General features: G+C 38.3%; 1 protein-coding gene across 2 annotated transcripts; it reads right to left on the reverse strand.

The window, feature by feature from the left end:
* Positions 1-12,260: 12,260 nt before the first annotated feature.
* Positions 12,261-19,715, reverse strand: MPS1 (multipolar spindle 1). Of its 2 annotated transcripts, XM_086526799.1 has the most exons (13): positions 19,458-19,715; positions 18,122-18,182; positions 17,861-18,007; positions 17,665-17,705; positions 16,887-16,976; positions 16,740-16,800; positions 15,888-16,004; positions 15,177-15,375; positions 14,918-14,988; positions 14,581-14,760; positions 14,144-14,149; positions 13,864-13,895; positions 12,261-13,780 (listed from the first exon to the last, which is right to left on the reverse strand). In XM_086526799.1, the coding sequence occupies exons 1-13, from the start codon at positions 19,662-19,664 to the stop codon at positions 13,661-13,663; spliced, it is 1,332 nt and encodes a 443-aa protein (XP_086382925.1). In that variant the 5' UTR covers positions 19,665-19,715; the 3' UTR covers positions 12,261-13,660. The 2 variants fall into 2 exon arrangements, with proteins under 2 accessions (XP_086382925.1, XP_086382924.1); XM_086526798.1 differs by lacking the exons at positions 12,261-13,780; positions 13,864-13,895 and having other exon boundaries at positions 14,141-14,760; positions 18,125-18,182; positions 19,458-19,708.
* Between the last annotated feature and the right edge of the window lie 310 nt (positions 19,716-20,025).

The following is a 20,025-nucleotide window of genomic DNA, read 5'->3' on the forward strand; positions in this document are numbered from 1 at the left end:
TCTCCTTGAGTCATTCCATAATTAATTGACAAAATCCTTCCTAAGAAACACTCTGTAGTCATTTTTTAGTTAATTCAAATATTTTCTTTTTGTGCTACTTGTGCCATATTGTTAGAAGCAGCTAACACATGCGACACCGATTATGCACCAAGCGAGAGATGTGATATGGATGTGCACAATATTTCCTATTCACATTGTATAAGGTCTTGGGCTCATTTGGAGTTCCAAATTGTATATGCTAGAGGGCTCAACTTAGTTTCATAGTAGAAAAGATTGTGGTGCAAGCCTTTATAAGAAATCCTTTTATGCAAAGAGGCTTCATTCTTAAGGATTCATTTACTCTTGAGAGCTCACTCTTGAGTATTCACTTTGTGGATGCCCTAGCCTTGAGCTTAATGTCCATGCTTAGAAGGCTAGTGCTAATCTTTTGTAATTAGAGAAGCATTTCTTAATCTAATCTCTACTTCTTAATTCTTTTATATTCCATTATGTCATGAAGTAGTTTCACCCTCTCATTATTCTAGATTTGAGTGTGTGGTGATGACTTATTGCCTATTGACCACTCCTAGCCTTCCATGAGTACTCGATTTGTGATATTTAACATCTCTAATTAAGTTGATTAAGTAGGTTCTTAATCTTGTGACTAGAGTATGTGCCTATTTTTTGCTTGTGTGTGGATGGGTTTAATGAGACTCAAGCACCATTCACCCTTGTGTGTGTAGCTTTTGATTCAGTACCTTGATTGACATGTGGTGATTGGAGAGGCCAACACCAATGCAATTGGTGTGTGCTTGTCAAGAGAGTGCTTTGAGACTCAAGTATATGGTAAGTTGGACTTTGGTGGGCTTAATGTGTGTAGGTGATGCTTGATTGACGATTATAGTGTGATTAGAGTTAGTGATTCATTGCTAACCTCTATTGCATTGGAAGAGCATTTTCTTGAATCCTCTCATTCAATACATCCAATGATGCTCATGCTTCCATGCCCTAGCCGGGTTTCAGATCCTAGGATTGATAAGTTTTTTGGTCTTGGGTTGATTAGGTGATGCTACGATCACCCCCAACATTTGGCGCTGCTACCAGGGATCGATAACCTAAGCTAGTGAGTAGAGGATGTCTAGAATAGAGTAATTTCACTACTAATTTCATCGTTTTTGAGTGTGTGTAACTCAATTTTGGTTTAATTTGATTGTGTGTGCAAGTAATGGAAGCTAATTTTTGAGTTATGAATACCCCAATCCATGGCTAATCTATTGATTTGAGTGGTTGATTTGTGGCCTACAATGGTCAATTTTTGGGCCAAAATTGAAAGAGCCACACATGTGTGTGCATGGTGGAATCATCGCATGGAGCAAGGATTAGCTTGGATGCAATCGATTGTAAGTGCATTGGCCTACTCCATTCAATTTTTGGGTGATTAATTTGATTCCAATGTGTTGTTAATTTATTGCTAAAATTAAGTGTGTAAATCAATTGATATACTTTGAGAGCCTAATTTGATTGTTTGGAAATGAAATTGATGGTCAATTTTGACAAATGAATGATGTGCGTGTCAAGATTAAGCTTGATTTGCAACAAGAATTCATGTGTGTGCATAAAAATCATTGTGTGTGTAATGCACTAAAGAGAGAGAAAACTGCTATAAAATTCAAGTGTGTGTGTGCACCTAATGTTGAGTGTGTGCATGCATAGAAATTGACAAAATTGATGGTATATGAATATGCAATCATGTAATTGATGTGAATGATAGGCAATTCCAATCATTGGATATGTCTAATTGCCAAGAACATTGGGCAAAGATTGAATCTGTGTGCTCAATTGAAGACCACTTGATTTTCAATGATTGATGGTCAAGTGGAGCACCCAAATGCTTTTTGATTGTGAAATGTGCATGAAAAGTGTATGCAAGCATTAGGGATAGGCCTAATTGCATTGCCAATTGAGCCAAATGTGAACTTTTGTGCTTAATTTTTGAGTGTGCGCATTGCTTTGATTAGGTCTAATTATTATCAATTTTTTAGAAATTGAGCATGCATGCATTTGTTTATGCTTGATCAAGATTGAAATTTGAGCTATACAATGAGGAATTGATGGAATTTTTGCATATAATTTCGGTCTAAATTTGGGTGTGTGTGCCTACTCAATGGCATTCAATGTCCAAATTGAAGATAAATTATTGGTCTTGGTTGCCAATTGTGATGATTAAAAGATCTAAAGATTGGTATGTGCATCATTTATTGGTGTGGATGACTCAACTCATATGCAATTGAGGATGATTTTGTGTAATACCATTTTCGTGTATGTCTATTTGATTAAAATGGTAAGAATTTCATTAATTTGTGTGTTCATGAGTTGCCATAATCACGAGCTTGAAGCTTTGTAAAAACCAAAAATGACAAATCCAATTGGATTTGGATGATTAAAACTACTAGATACGAGCAATTTAAGATTGCAATGATGATTATTGGAAATGGTTTTGCAAAATTTTGGTACCCGACGTTGTGCATATGTGATGCCCCATAGTGTATAATATACATCAATTTCAAATGGTTTATCAATTTTGATCAATAATGGATCATATGTTATCAGACCAAATCAATTGAAGGATTATTAGCGCTCAATCGAGACCAAAATGTGGATATTTGAGGTATTTTTTATTTCAATTGAAAGACTGAACTTTGAGTATTTGTAAGAATATTCAACCAAATGTCGTGAACAATTTGATGTGAGATTGGCACTTAATTGATTAAAATAAGTGTGCTATGCTTGAAATAAATTTTCACTCAAAATTGTTTTGAGTGACCTTGGGAGTTAAAACTCGAGAATAGGGGCAACCATGTGTTGGTATGAGTTAGCCCTCAAAGGATCATGAGCATACAGCATCAATGTGTTCAGAAGGATTAAGAGAATTGTCATTTACTTTAAGGGAGTCATGAATCGTGTCATTTGTGCTCAAAGGAATGGTGAGAATGCCCCCTAGTGAGTTTTTTTTAATAAAAATAAAAATTTGGGAAATAACCCTGCCTAAATTGGTAATGCCAACCCTTCAATCTACGTCGCAGTATAATTGGCTCTCGATCTCACCTTCACTACCTGCCAAGACTTTCTGCTTTCAAGCCGAAAGAACACACACACACACACACACCCCGTGCCCGGCTTCAGCACTAGCAGCTTTTTGACCAAATGCTCGGTTGGCCAGTTTTGGCGCTAACACAACATACACACACACACACACACACACACACACACACACACACACACACACACACAAGCCAATATGCCGGCATGGCTGTGATGACCAAGTACACACAGGCACATAAAATCAAGCTTGTGGGGCCCTTCTCCTTTCAAAACCCATAATCTGGTGCTACAAAGTAGCCGATTAAGTATGTTGACTCATCTTCTGCCAATGATCTCGTCGCCTACTTGCCATCATGCCAAGCTTAGTAGCACCAGTTGTCCTCAATATGTCTCAGCTACAAGCTCCACTCCTTGCGTGTTTGCATTGGCCCTGCTTTGCGCGCTGCTGGACCCCCAAGTTTGCACAATAGCCGGCCCGCTTTCCACTAAATCCTGCATGCCTTTTTTGGCATGACTCACCTAAAGAACACACACATGCTCGCCTCAACCATGTCGCTTGACTTGGCCATAGGCCAACTAGCTCACATGCTCTTCCTGACCTTGCAAGCTCTACTAATTATAGCCTCTCTCGGCTAGCTAAAGACCCGAGTCTCTTCCATTGGTTGAGTTGCAGCGACCAACCTCTCCCTCTAATTGTTGGGGCTAGTTTAGGAAATACTCACGGCTCCAATTCCTACTGATGATAGACTTGCTTGGAACTCCTCAAAATACACATTCACCCATTGAGCTTACCTTTGACCTTGAGCCCACCGTAATGAGGTGATCACAGACCCCGCTATCATCCATATGCTGCTCCCAGACCCTAGCTACCCCATTTGCCGCACCACTGCAATTGCCCGCCATCTACTTCACTGGTCTCCCACCTATGGACCACCACAAACACACACAGTCTTGTTGTGCTTTCGGGGCCTTCTTGCCTTTGAGGCACCATGCCCTCCCATACACACATTCAATCCTCCCTCTCGACGGCAACGACTCCTCTGGATTGTGCAATGCCGAGTCGCCGTTGTACATTGACGAGCAGTTAACTGAATTGAAAAAAATCCATCCTTTTTTGAAAACAATGTGTGTATATATATATATATATATATAAATAAAGAAAGAAACAAAAGGAGGTTCACACCCTCATTTGTGTGAAAGGATGTGCTTTGAGTCAATTTAAACTCACAACAAACCCTTGAGAGGAGAGTGAATCAATGATTTGATGCATTAATGGATGAGCTTCTTTTTAAAGGGGGGTTAGTCTATGACACAGTATTGGCCATCAAAAGGGGGCAAGCCATAATGCATTTTAATATTTGGCTATCACAGAGTCGTTATACATGTTTGCTTTGATTGTACTTTTCCTTGTATGAAGAAATTGGTTACATGAGGGCATGGAGAGCATATGCATTCAAATTGTTGCATTTCCTTGAAATGATTGAACAAATTTTCAATGATTTCCCCAAAAATTTCATGGTTGGTGAGGGTCATGATATTGGAAATTTCTTTCATTGCGCTAATGCTTTAGCTTTCTGCAAGGAATGTTTCCCAATGGTGTAATTTGGTGCTTTCATTGACATAATCGTGAGCGACGACATGGTATTATAATTGGCTATCTAGAAGCCATATAATTGGTTGTGATTGACTTGGAAGAGCTAAAAATCTACTTCACCATATGCTTTCTCTCCCATTTTCTATGTATGCCAAATGAGAGCTAGAATGTGGATATAAGTATGTGCTTTGATTATGTGAGCACTTCCATGCATAAATGAATCTCATTGCACCAAATTTTTGGCTTATGCATTAATGCCAACCATCTTGATTGAAAACTTTTTTGCAAAGAAATAAAAATTCTTCTTGATTGTGATTACATTGAGAGCTACCATTTCTAATGCTTTAATGCTTGAAAAGTGTGCATTAAAATTTGAACTTGGCATTGCTCGTTGTATTTCACTGCTTAAATTGAATGCAAACACTGTATAGCACTAAAAATTGAGCTTCTTTGAATTGCAATATATTGCAAAACTTGGCTAATTAGAGCCATTCACTTTCATTCCATCAAAAGTTGCAGTCATCTCTAGCTCATAGCTTGCTCTAAAATTGTAAAATTTCACATGAGCTAGTTGTCAGTCAACTTTTGAGATCTTTTCAATTGTAAAATTTGGCTTTCAAGAGCCACTTCATTTCACTTAAAAGTTGCATTATTTTTAGCTCTTGGCTTGTTTTAAATTCCATATTTCATTTGAGCTAGAAATTAATCAACTTTTTATCATGCTTGAGAGGTTTGAACATTGCAATATGTGCTTACTTAGAATCAGTGTCTCTCATTTTTGTTGTGTATGCATAAATTTGCTACTAAAGAACATCATGTGCATAATTAAAGGAACTTTTTTCCCCTAGGGTTTTTTCCCTTTGGTATATTTGGGTATTTGAGACCCTAGCATTAGGATTTCATTAATGTTTTTTTGTGTGTTTTTTTATTTCAATAAATGGCCTTTGAAGCTTGTGTTTACACTTAGCTTCAAGAAGCTTGGATTGTAGATAAAAGGAATCAAGAAACTTCTCTACAAAAGAGTGGCTTCTTTGCTGGAGGATGCTCAAAAGAGCATGAATAGATGAAATCCTTGCATGATATTGCTCTTTTGTTTATCTCTCCATTTCCCATGCTTGGATTAAGTGATTTTTCTTCTAAGCTATGGCTCTTTCATTTTCAAAAGCTAGGCATACTAAAGTTTCAACACTTTTCTTTGTAAATATTAAACTCATTCAAAATTTGGTTTTATGTGTGCTTATCATAGGTAATTGGCCTTGACCTTAGGCTAATGTAGGATCATTTTTTGTTAGTCCTAGACTCTTAGTGATTGTCTTAATACTCCATTCATTTTTTACATGACCTAGGGCTATGATGAAGCTTTAGTCCCTTAGTCCATTTGCCATTAGCATCTCATGATGGAAGTAATAAAGAAAAGTGCTAAAAAAATGAAACGATGAATCAAAAACCTGTTAAGAAAAATTAGCACAAATGCGACTAGACACATGAAAAGAAAATTTCTATGTTATGTTGTGTCTTGTGAGGCCTAGCGCCTTATTCGCACTTGGAAGGCGAGGGGAACCACCCTAGCTTGCTTGTTCAAGGCCCTAAATCGATGCCCTGGGCTGATAGGGGTTAGTCATCGCCTTGGTAGGCTAGTAGATTCTTGGAACACCTCCTTGAGGGTTCAAGGAGCTGAGAGTCGTAACTAGATTTGCCTTGGGGTGGTAGCCTTGTATTGTGCTTTACTTTTTTCTATGAAATGTTAAAACAAAGTTCCATGAGCTTCAAAAAGCTATGACAATGTACTAATAGATTAGGAGCTTTTTTATAACCCGTAGACATGATAGACTTGGATGCTTTATTAAGATTGATCATATCGTTTTTAGGCTAGTAGGTTTATGAATTTGCATTAGCCTAGGGTCTTAATTGATTGCTTGTGTTTCATACATAAAAATGAAATTTCAAGTGGTTTAATCTTCATGATAGTTTAGGTGGTTTTTTGCTTTATGTTGTTTAGTTTTTTACTATATTAACCCATCTTATAGAAGCAAAAATTCACTTTACATGGTTGTTCCCTATACTTCATGTTTATTTATCCTTGTTGGCCTTTGATATGCATTACTTCTTTTATGTTTTGCAGTTCAACATTCCTCCATGGACATGCTTTCACCCATGTCTCCGTGCTTTGCTTCAACGGCACACGAGGACATGCGCCAAATTAGGAAGGGGGGAATGTTGGAAGCAACTAACACATGCGACACCGATTATGCACCAAGAGAGAGAGATGTACTATAGATATGCACAATATTTCCTATTCACATTGTATAAGGTCTTGGGCTCATTTGGAGTTCCAAATTGTATATGCTAGAGGGCTCGACTTAATCCCATAGTAGAAAGGATTGTGGTGCAAGCCTTTATATGAAATCCTTTTATGCAAAGAGGCTTCATTCTTGAGTATCCACTCTTGAGAGCTCACTCTTGAGTGTTCACTTTGTGGATGGCCTAGCCTTGAGCTTAATGCCCATGCTTAGAAGGTTAGTGCTAATCCTTTGTAATTAGAGAAGCATTTCTTAACATAATCTCTACTTCTTAATTTTTCTATATTCCATTATGTTATGAAGTACTTTCATCCTCTCATTATTCTAGAGTTGAGTGTGTGGTGATGACTTTTTGCTTATTGACCACTCCTATCCTTCTATGAGTACTTGATTTGTGATATTTAACATCTCTAATTAGGTTGATTAAGTAGGTTCTTAATCTTGTGACTAAAGTATGTACCCTATTGTTTGCTTGTAGATGGACGGGTTTAATGAGACTCAAGCACCATTCACCCTTGTGTGTGTAGCTTTTGATTAAGTACCTTGATTGACATGTGGTGATTGGAGAGGCCAACACCAATGCAATTAGTGTGTGCTTGTCAAGAGAGTGCTTTGAGACTCAAGTCTATGGCAAGTTGGACTTTGGTGGGCTTAATGTGTGTAGGTGATGCTTGATTGATGATTATGGTGTGATTATAGTTATTGATTCATGGTTAATCTCTATTGCATTGGAAGAGCATTCTCTTGAATCCTCTCATTCAATACATCCAATGATGCTCATGCTTCCATACCCTAGTCGGGTTGCCGATCCTAGGATTGATAATTTTGTTAGTCTTGGGTTGATTAGGTGATGCTACGATTATCCCAACACATATCAAGTCAATCAAGCTTTAATATAAAAGAAATTTTTTTTGAATGGCTTTTTGGATAATTTACCATATCCAATTTCCAACACTTCAACTATTCTAAGGACAATCATAGTCCATACATTCAAATACCTTTTAGTATTATCTTAGTACATAGCAGCTTTAAATAAAGTATTTATTAAAGTAATTATAGTGAAGTATTTCAATTCCTCATAGTTATTTTAGTATTACTATTTAGTACCTAAACAATACTATATCGTTATGGGGTTAGAAAAACCTTAATTTATTATTGATCTAAATTTAGTGCTTTCACAATATGATGTCAGTCTCATGGTAGCAATGTGTCAAGTCTTTAATCGACGTTTTTATCAAAGATTATTTAATGAACTAGATTACATACTTTAAAGAATCGTAAAAATGTTTTTAAAAAACTTAGTATGCAAATAAAATAAAAAGGTTAATTTCTCCAATTAAAAGTAGAACCTTGATTACAAATGAGCTCATACAAAAGGTGGTTTAAAGAAAATGCTATTACTTACATGCTAGAGCATGGTAACCTATGTTTAGTGTGCTTGATTACAAAGGCCACATAAAATCATATCTTGATAAATGAGGTTTACTTTCAAAATAGATGTAGTTAGACTGGGTGGCAGTACCTAAAATGAATCTTGAACGTTGACCAACTGGCTAGTTCACTATAACCTCCCATGAGTTTACACATCCTTATGTTTTTCACAAGAGAAAATTTAGGATCACTTACCTTTAGTAATATATACACGTGGTTTATTTTCACATCTATTGCATACATCTTTCATAAATTTCCTTTATAATAGTGCCATTGTGATTTTGTAGGCTCTAGGAGTCTAGCAACAAGATGGATGCCATAAACCTTAATGATGCTAATACATTGATAATGAGAAGTAAGGTATGCAGGGAGTCAGACTAGCTAACCCCACTAAGAAGCCACTTGAACAATTTTAGAAATAGTTGGTCCTTATGCTGCTAGGGCATTGTATGCTTGTGGCTTTCACAACAAAAGAGCCCAATAGGAATTTGAATTCTAAATCTATTGTACCTAGCTCTTTCTTTTGAGGGGGCTTGCTACTCCAAACTCTTAATGAGCCTCTTTGTATCCTATCAAGTCACATATATACTCATACAATGAAACTAAAGTTTTATTAAAACATGCCCTGAGTGGAGGCACTACCCTCCTTATGTTGTTGTATGTTGACCTCCTTATAGCCATGGGTTTTCATCTTGGTGGATGTAACATTCTCTGCATTTTTTGGACATTGACCTTGGTGGACATAGCAACATCCTAATGATTCTTGAGATTGATCTTTCTCGATATGTTACCCTCTTAAGTCTTTGTACCCATTTCTCTATGACATGCTCCCATCACTAGCTTAAACCTCTCCCTCTCTCCCAATCATTCCTCTTTTTTCCTCCATTGTTAGTTGTTGTTCAAGGTTCATCTTTATTGTTCCCCCCAACTTTTTTAGCATCACCTAGGTTACCAACAATGATTGTAGAGCTAAGAATGCACCTTATAAAGAACAAGCACATACAAATACACACTAGTTACGGCTACAAAAGATACTTGCAGTAGTAGTGACTATTAAAAAGATTGGTCAACCTTCAAGTTCATAGCAATGTTATAAATGTAAAGTAACGGTGTCTTACCTTGCTTTCAAGTATGCTTTTTACCTTTATCTAGCATTGGTTTAAATCCTCCATTAGGTAAACTTTATTATTTCTCTTAGATCTTAGAAGCCCTTTTTAGTAAAGGCCTATACACTACTCTATCCTCCTTGCATTCAATGTCTAGGCTACTTTGACCTTTCTCCTCCTCCCACCGTTTAGTTTTTGAACCTTTAAAGGTGAGTGGCACCATATAAAATGTGATACAAGAGGAGGTGAGCTTTGTAGAGATCCCTGCATTATCAGGTCTCTAAAGTGTTCAATGGCCATCAAAGCAAGTGGCAATCAAGACACAAATTTAAATTGTCAATCCAAAACCTCTTTTGACTTGGCGAAAACATAGAGGCATCCCAAAATGTGAGAAAGTTTGATAGTTGAAATAGAGCAAAAGGACTCTATAACTATAAAAGGCATATGAAGAATTGAAACCATTCATCAAAAACCTCAATCTAGCAATCCAAAACATACATGACAACACTTGCACAAAATCTTACAAACCCAACACGAATCTACTATGAACACATTTGCATGGTTGCAATGGAGTAGTTTAGCCATGCAAAACAAGCAAATAGGCACAAGCACACGGATGCAAGCAGCAATTAGTGGATTACAAAACCATTAAGTATATAAATAGCCATAATATCAATAAGGTCGATCACATGAGCATAAGGAAGTTCAAGGACCCTGTAGCCACATGCTTGCTTGTGAGTAAAGAGTTGATTTTCATAAGTGCATTTACATGTTTACAAACCATCTTCTATATCTAAGATTTCCCAATGTTAAGAACCAAAGAGCTAGTGAACACCTTAATCACATTTACAACCACCTAAGCTTCAAAAATTGCAATGCTAATTACAACTTGAAACTCTTCAAGAGCCAAAACTACAATGCAAAATTTTCTTTGAAATAGAGACTTAATGAGGATTCCACAAATGCTCCAAAATATCATTTGATGTTTTTCATGACGTCATTTATATATTGTAGCATCAATGTGGGATAATAAATCATAAATTTTGTAGGATTCACCTAACCCTACACTTCCTCCCTTCCTAAAAGGCACACATCATTGGTCACTGAAGTACAAAAGATTGCATGGTCCATGAAAGGTTCTAAGAAGAACAAATTGAATAACATCATTAACAACAAAAAGGGTTTAATTTTGATAGCTTGATAAGATTGTTTTATGGCAATGTAATCGTGGCTGATACTACATGGCTTAAGCAACCCCACACGACACCCCTTGTCTATACATGTCATAGTAGAGATTCCCTACCAATATTTATCCTATAAGGTGCAACTTGCACCAATTCAATATTGAGAAATCACCCAATTTGGTATAACCATTGGCAACGTAGGATGCACATTATATTTTTTCTTTCACGCAAGCCACAACCCTAGTGCAATTGTTTTGCTACCATGGACGGTAAATCTCCGTGCATCCACTTGCTCCCCATTCAAGCACGCCACTACAAAGTGCTCAAAAACTGACCTTTTAAATTGTTTGCACCTACAAGGATTTGAGAAAATTGGACGTATATAAAACCTTCCCCTTATATAGTATCAACCAAAAAACTAGAGAAATATTGATTACTTTGCAATAAATGCTTCAATTTAATTTTTTGACATTTGTGAATTAGATGTTGGTTTCTAGAGAATATTGTATTTATATTCTTAAGTTGGGTAATAATTGTATTGCTCTCTAAAGTACATGAATGTGCAATTCGAGGAGTTATGTGCAAACATGCTTATCCCCTCGAAAAATCAAACACTATGTATTGGAATGGCAATGAGGCAACACTTCACACTTTTTTAATTAATTGTAGGACGTGCCCTTCCTTCAGGTATACTCATTTTCTCCTCCAATGTTGAAGTGTCATGATATTCTTCTTGTGACCTATCGGAGGGTCTCTTTCTTATTTGAATCCACAATGCATAAAAAGGTCATTGCCTTCAAGTTTACAAAAATGATGACGTAAAGATGATTTTGGCAAAATGGTAATATAATGCATCAGATGTAGCAAGAGTTGCATGTAGGCCTCTAAAAGGTCGAAGTAACAAAAACTTTTAGCAAGTTCAACACAAGATGGTTGCAACACGATCTAAAGGAGATAAGATTTCATATAAACATAAAAAGTGAATAAGTATATAAGTGAATCTTAGCCTTCCCTACGCACACACCTTTCCTTCCTTCTATAACTTTCCATCGCATTTGAAAGCAATACTTGGCAACACAATACACTTCAAGTAGATAACATGCCATCCTTACTTGGTAAGTCTAATGTGCTTATTAGGTTTCTAAAGCCTTAAAGCTGCCGTTTGGCATGATCTAGACCATTACCCTTAATCCACAACCGACAGCTTGTAGCATGATCACGTATTCTTTTAATAATCAACACAGAAAAGCAACTACATATGCTACATGCATCGTCGTTTATATCCATTTGCTTGAACCAGCATTATCCAATCGACACCAAATCTTTCTTTTTGTGTATGAGCTCTTTATGCAGATACGTTTGCGAGCATTCTCCCTGCCAAGGAGATCCACTCTACATCCCAACCGCCCTACACACACCAGCGAGATCACAAATTGCCTACCTTGATTGTTGATGGCATAAAAAATAGGGCAATAATCTGCTGCTAGTGTCGAACTTCTCATCGCCTGAGCTATTCAGTGCAACTCATGAGGTTCCATAGCTTCTTTGTTACTGTTAGGGTAAGCCCAACTTGTGGCACCATGTGAGAAAGCCCTCTAGCCACCTAAGAAGAGATAAGAGTAAGATGGTCCAATAGAAAGAGGGTGCAACCTCTCTAGCCAATGATTGTAAAGCACAAAGCCTATTTAAGAGGCTATTTTCTAATGAAGCATTGCACTATAAACAAGAATAACCATGTGAATCTGTGTGCACTCAATTGTATGTCACCCTCATTTGTGATAGGAAAGCTTTGTGCGTCAAACCTTATATTTAAGAGACTTGTGTGCTTATCCTTTTGTGCGAGGGGAGGTTTGTGTGTACATACACCTTGAAGTGTGTGGAGAAGTTTGTGCACCTACACCCATTGTGATGGTGGAAGCAAATATGTGTACCTTCATTCTCCTTTGCGTTTGAGGAAAGGCAATTTGTGTGAGTGCAATACCTTTTGTGTTATTTGCAACAATACCCTTATCTGTGTGTAACCTTATCTATATATAACATGTGTCAGTCATGTGAACCAATACATGTGAAGTCTTTGTAAAACTCCAAGTTTGATTTAAGGGGGCGATTGTTAGGGTAAGCCCAACTTGTCTTTTGACATTTAGATTGCACCCCCTCCACCTCCACCACAAGCTTCCAAACTCCCATGCTACCTCTCCCTTATTTCTCTTAAATCTCATCAAGCTCCTCCTCCTTGTCCATACGACCTTGTTTGCAACCACAATCAAAGTTCTTGCCTTATCTCTGTTGGACATATCATGCAATCAACACATCCAAAGAGGTGACATTCTAAACAAGGTCATATGTAAATTGCCTCACTTGACATGCATGCCCTTGACTAGAAATCTCATCATGAATGTTTTCCCATGTCAACAACATCTTGCATAATGCACATGCTTTCAAAATACAAGCAGAGGCAACCACATATGGATTGAAGTCCTTGCTTTGCTTCCCCTGAAAGCTGTCTACAGATTCCGGGATCTACCTCTCTTAGGAAGTTGGGTGCATCCTCATACATGTCTTCTCCTCCTTTTAGACATCCTTCTTATCTGCTTCTCTTCTTCTTTCCTTCCTTCTCTTTCATTTCCTCTTGCCTCTCCTCTTTCTTGTCTATCGTATTTGCCTCCTCGTTTACACCTTTCTTTTGTTCTAACTTCTTCACTACCTGATCTACCTTCTCCCTTTTTGGGCTTTTTGCAGGAATAGAAACTCCAACAGGCTTTTCTTCAGCTTTTTTCTCGAGCTCAGGGATGTGAGATGCTCACTACCATTATAATAACACATTTCACACCAGGATCTCCCTTGATATCTCTTTTTCTCAAGCTCAAGCTGCTCTTCACCTAAATGCAAATCCAACCATGGAAGCTCCATGCGCTCATCTGCCATAGCTGCAAGATTCAAGACTTCAAATTCAAAGGTTTTATTTCAGACAGGATTGAGCTCCTTAGCTTTGGTTTGGCATGCCGCCATGTCTTCCTCCTCTGTTCGATGCCAAAGTAGGGCAGCTCCACCACCAGTGCTCGATGCTGTCTTGGTCTGCTCTTGCTATGTACACGATGAATGCAGCAGAGGTCGCTTTTGCTTTATACGTTGAGCTTCAAATAACAGGCTTTGTTTGAGTAGCGTACCTTTTGCGTTTGTTCTACCTGTGGACAACAATCTGGTAGCACCATTTCAAAAAACAGTCTAGAGCACCAAGGTAAAACCTAGCTATGCTCCATGTCAAAAACAACTGATGCGTGCTTGTTTCAAGACTTATGCCTCTGTCAGATTGAATTTTAGCCTTTATGCACACACCAGCTAAACACTCTCAAAACTAGCCGATGAATTCGCAACGTCAAAAGAACCTAAGTTTTCCCCAAGACATTGCTATCAGTAAAGATTATTCATTCTGTGGAGATAAAATACCAGGAACTGTGACAAGTTGTCTTTATAAACCTGTTGAAAAAGGCTTAAGGCTGGCCACCTCCCAGAGAAGCAGGTACTTTGATAATATAGAAAAGGTCTTTCGTGAGCACTGGCTGCTGGTCATTTACATAAAAGCGTTATGTGACTATCGAATCGGACACAATCTATAATATGTCACGACCATCCTTCATACTGAAACTGCTTCTGAGCCTCATAATGTCATGAATGAAGAGCTCATTGTAACAAAAACACTTTAAAGAGGCAAATTTCCGTGAAGCTATCCTCACACCAGCTTAAAGAAATGTTGTCAGCAGTGTGCACCTCTGTCTTACATATAATGTATTCCATCATGCTCCCCTGGTTAATACATAGCTTGCACAGAGAGCTCCAATGTTCCCTGAGAATATCTTAAAGTTATATAGGAAGTACAAACTTACAACATGCCGCATTCAGGTTTTTCCCTCGATTCCCCTCAACGTTTGATAGCCTGTGAAGCTGCTTGACCATCTGACTGGTGATCCTCTCCATGTATGCAAGAAAGAGGGAGTTACACTTTCCAAGAACGGCACAGGTTTTCCTCAACTTCACAAAGACAGGGATCCACTCTTCAAGGAGCCCTATAACCCCCAGCAAAACCAAAGCCAGGTAACAAACTACAAATGATTAGAAGACAAAGAAGAAAAGAACTTTTAATGTCAGTAGGAACGATCCCTAGAGACCTCAAAGATCTATCCGATCTTCCAAAGTGTTGAATTACCATGCTCAGTAGATTACCTTCATCAAAGTATTCATCATCTTTCCAGCAAGACGAATGGTACAATACCAGGTTCTCTATCAGCTGAAGCCTGTTAATCAGCAAAAGCCCAAACATTAATGAAGAATTGGAGAACTGTAAGCATGATTTATGATGGCAAAATGTTCAGTGATATATTCAACATGTTCAAAACAATCTCAGCTGCAAAATCCATTCGACTCAACAATCACAACCAAATGCACTTCAGAGGATTTAATCTCGACGTAAGGAGAAACTTACATGAACATGACATTGTTGTATACTTGGCAGACATTCTTGTCAAAAGGATCTACAAAGCATAAGCGCTCAGAAACTGCAGCAAATTGATCTGTTGCCATGACAAGGATCCTTTGTCCCACAAAACAGAAAGCTCCGAGCTTGCTTAAAAGCTGGAATATCCAAGAACGAGCATCTGTGCTGCTCTCCTTCAGGTCTGATTCTTTTTTTTTCAAAATAACATGCAATGAACAGTGAGAAAGGCAAAAGAAACTGATCAAGTCTCTGTTTGAAGAACACAAGTCATTAACCAATGTACTCAAGAGCATAACACTTAGCTTCATATATTCCATCCACAAAAACTTGCGCTTACAAAGCACCCACTATCTCCTCCACAGAACGCCGGGCGGGGGGGGGGGGGTGTTTGTGGCATCACAGTAGCCAAAACATAGGGACAACCCATGTTAGTTGAGTCCTAAGCCCAATTGAGAAATTACAAGAAACATCTGAATTTGAGCAGACAAAGAGGAATGAAATGGTTTCAAGGCTAAAGTCGGGTGACCATGAGTGAGCCATGAGCCACCAATGGCATGACCGCTGATTTGGATTCATTAACAAGAATGTGCATATAAAGGTCAACCTAGTTCCATTTTTAAAAGCTCGTCCCTGTCTATGTTTTGATAAGCTCAAAATTAGACAATATCGTGTAAACAAGAGAGCGAAGCTTCTATTTACCCATGTTGCATGAATGAGTCAACATCATTTTGATCAATTGTGAAGCCAAGTCTGCTATTATTCCTTCCATAGCCACTTTATCATGCTTGTTATTTTTTAACATCTGACCAAGGATACCTGCCATCATTTTGACCCAATATCAGTCTCTGTATATCACAAGAGTCCCAAACAAAACTAATCCTAACTGTTTTCCTGGTAGCACCTAAGCCTTAAAAGGCCCCCAGCGAGTTTTTTCTTGTATAAAACATTTAAAACTGCTAATTACAATGCTAGAAAGGAGAAAAACGCATTCAATGTGGACCGAGCGACTGGGCATTGAGAGAATGTAGGGTTTCCTTGGACCTTAAAAAGCATGTTAATAAATTTCAATGGCCTTGAAGGTTCTTGTAAATCTGTCTTAATTTTCCCAGTGCACAGGTCTCACTTGAATCATTGTTGAAATTTTTTACCACATTTTAGGTGCAGAGAGTAAACAGTTAATTGCAGCGTATGCTTGGAGCGGCTGAAAGTTATAAAATTGTAAGCTGAATGATAAACTTGTATCAAAAACTTTGAAACTTAGGAGAAGGATGACTGTAACCCTTCATATGAATGGCAGTGTTCTCCTGCTCAACTTCAAAGTGTATAATTGGACACACAATACCCTTGACATTTTTTAACACATTTTAAGTGCAGAGAGTAAACAATTAATTGCAGCGTATGCTTGGAGAGGCTGAAAGTTCTAAAATTGCAAGCTGAATGATAAACTTGTATCGAGAACTTCGAAGTTTTGGAGAAGGATGACTGTGACCCTTCATATGAATGGCAGTATTCTCCTGCTCAACTTCAAAGTGTATAATTGGACACAAATACCTTGGAGAAAGTCAACAGCTTGATGTGCATAAACTGCTAAATATCCACCATTATCTGCATCCTGAAAATATGGTACATTGTGCTTATTAGAGTCATAACAGAAAACCCTTGTCAAACAGCCTGACAACCATGATTATGGAAGCTTACAGGATTCTTTTTCCGAACAAGCTCGGCAAGAAACCTGCAAGTGATGGAAAGCTGATTCTCTCTGTCCATGTCTGAAGCCCCTGTAAACCACTGCATTAAAAAGAACATAACCAAATGTATGTGTCATTTTATCTTGCTTGCTAAGGGTGCCCTTAATACTTGCCAGAACAATGACCCAGCTTCAGTAAACAAACATTCAACAACATCATGTGCAAGAGATTCAGCAACTATTTGTCATGATTAATAAAATCTTACTATCTCATGCATATTGAAAAAGACTTGTGTGAATGTATATGTCTATGCAGATCCAGGTCCTTGATAGTGGACACTGAAGAGTTTAGGTCAGATTGACTCAATTTTTACCACTTCTTGCCACTTGACTGCGAAGTTAATGATCCATAGGGTCTGGAGGATCCCCAAGAAAGGACATCTTTTTGCAGACACTTAAATTGTAGAGCTTAAACAACTGAGTTGTTTCTAAATGGAAGCCTTGTCAATAGCATTGTAGCAGACCTGCTGCCTCGCATAGCAAAGCCCAGAACACAATATGCATTATCAAATATTCGGTAACCTTTTAATCACCTAAATTGGTGGTTTCCAGGTGTGGCCAGAAGCAGGAAGTGCTACCAAAAAACGGGGCACCTAGCTGCAGACAACTCAGGAGGCACACACAGGGAGCATCACATGAAGGAGATGCTAATCATTTGTATTACGTCATTGTTATGCAGCTAAGCAGAAAATTGATTAAAGTGGCTGCAAAGAACATCAAAATACACACCTTGTTAGTTTGGGAGTCGTTTGCATAATTCCATCTGTTCACTGTACCCCCCACCCACCCAACCCAAAAAAAAACTCAAACCACTGTTAAAAGAGCATCTAGGCAAAATAAATTACATGAATTCAGCATAAAGAAATGGTCAAGCAGGCATTTCCATTAGCTACCTCAAAAAACAGGGCAAAGAATGATGTGATACCATTCCTCAAAAACTGGCGGAATAAAAGCTGATCAAGATCATTTGCCTGCACATCCTTCAATGAAATCTCAAATCCTTTGTCACTACTCTGAAAAAAGCTGCATTTGCACGAGCCTGGCAGAGGCAAGACCCCTGACACTACCAAGTCTGTTACGAAGGATAGCTAGCTGAGTGATACGGCGGTCAAAACCTTGCAATATACACACAATCTGTCTTGTTAAAACATGTGTGACACTACTTCTAGAACGAGAGTTGAAGTACCACATTGCTGCTGCTGCAGCATCTTTTGTAGTGTTTCAAGCTCTTTCTTACGAGATTTAGCCTGTTAATAAAAAAACAATACAGGCATCAACAATCAACCAATATAGCTGTTCTAAGAATCACATCTGGTAGCTTTGCTTAACTATTAGCACCTTGACGACAATCTTCCAGGTCCAACCATGGAATGTACATGCATTAGAACTCACGTAGCTCAAACTGAAAAAATATTGTAAGGCCCAAGCAAGTTACAGAATCGCGCCAGATTCAAATCTAAGTCCCATATGAATTGCGTTCCATCACTGATTGGGATGACAACTTTGTGATAGTTTATCAGATTAACAAACAAGTTGAACAAGTTTGACTTTGCCCAAACCAGAACCCAGAGGCTAGTCACACTTTTTGCTCAATTGCAAAGGCTAAATAAAGCTACCATGACTTCAGTTGGTGAGAAGTTGGAGTATTATCTTCAACCAGATGACCAATTAGATTTCACATAAAAGCAACACCATAACATACTCGAGGTTTTTCCGAGTCCAACGTTCATGAAACACCTCTGCCTGCTTCATTGGATCAGAAAATTGCAATCCTAAAATGCTTTGAAAATATTATAAACCAACTAAATGTTTACCCTTAAGAAAGGTCCAAACATAAACACATAAGTAGGAACCAAACAAACAGCCCATTAGAAAAAAAAGGAGCACACATTACCGTAATGCACATAGCATTTGCTTTTGAAATGGAACAGTCTTTGATTTTCTAATAACCCCAACACTAGACGGTAGAATAGAAGGTTAGGTTAGGTTTAGCTCCAACACTAGACGGTTAGGTTTTTCTAATAACCCCAACACTAGACGGTTAGGTTAGGTAGACTAGAAGGTTAGGTTAGGTTTAGCTCCCTTCAACGACACCATTTGAGATCATTTCTTGAAATTTTTCTTAAGGTTTTTCTTCTTTCCAAAGCATGAGCGCCTTCTTTATATCAATTATCTAATACCCACACAAGTACCATCAGCTACAATGCAGACAACCGTGGCATGCAATCAGTCACAGGGCACGTGAAATTCACTCACTTCTTGCTCTACAAAAGCTTCAAATCTGATAGCCTACCCCTCTTCAAAAGCCAGAAAATGCAGCCATGACATGCATTTTTCACACAATACACGGCGCTAATATGCAGAACTGTTATCAGTTCAAACTTCCCTCTTGCAGTATGGGAGCTTTCAACCTAACCTGGACCGTGTATGCCAAAAGATACTGACGCAAGCTTACATTAGCGCTATATCTCGCTGTGAATGGAAGCGAAGCATGCACGGAAAGAAACAAAGAAAACTTCTACCTTCTTCTTCCAGTGCTGGAGAGCGGAACCTTGAGCGGAGCGAGACTTTACAAGAGCGAGGGCCAAAGCAAGCCTGTAATCGGAGGTGATCGAAGACGATCCCGCCATAGCTGGGGGGAATGAAGGCGGCACGTTCCCGTCACACACGTAAAGTCGTCCTTGACGACGACGGACAATCACTTCACAGTGTCCGTGATCAATAAACATACTTTATGCGACACAAAGCCTTCAAAGTTCACTTATATATGCCCAACTTAGATTGATGCAAGAGTTCGACATCAACAATCTGTGTCTTCTTCGATCCAATCTAAACTAACATAATATGGCGAAAAGGGGAGTCCTTTACACGTAACTAAATCTGCGACATGAAAGTTAAACTCCAAAATTGAAAGAAGCCCCTCTATAAGAGAGAAAGAGAGAGAGACCGGCCGTACTAGTGTGTACATAAAGAAACATGATAAGAAATGTACTTTCCATGACGAAGTGTTTTGAGCTGTGATAATCACGAGCAATCAAATAAGCATGCACCTTTTCATACCACGCACATGAAGCTTGCATTGTTGTTTTC

Source organism: Adiantum capillus-veneris, chromosome 13 (genome assembly GCF_014529385.1).
Source record: "Adiantum capillus-veneris isolate H3 chromosome 13, ASM1452938v2, whole genome shotgun sequence".
Classification (NCBI taxonomy): Eukaryota; Viridiplantae; Streptophyta; class Polypodiopsida; order Polypodiales; family Pteridaceae; genus Adiantum; species Adiantum capillus-veneris.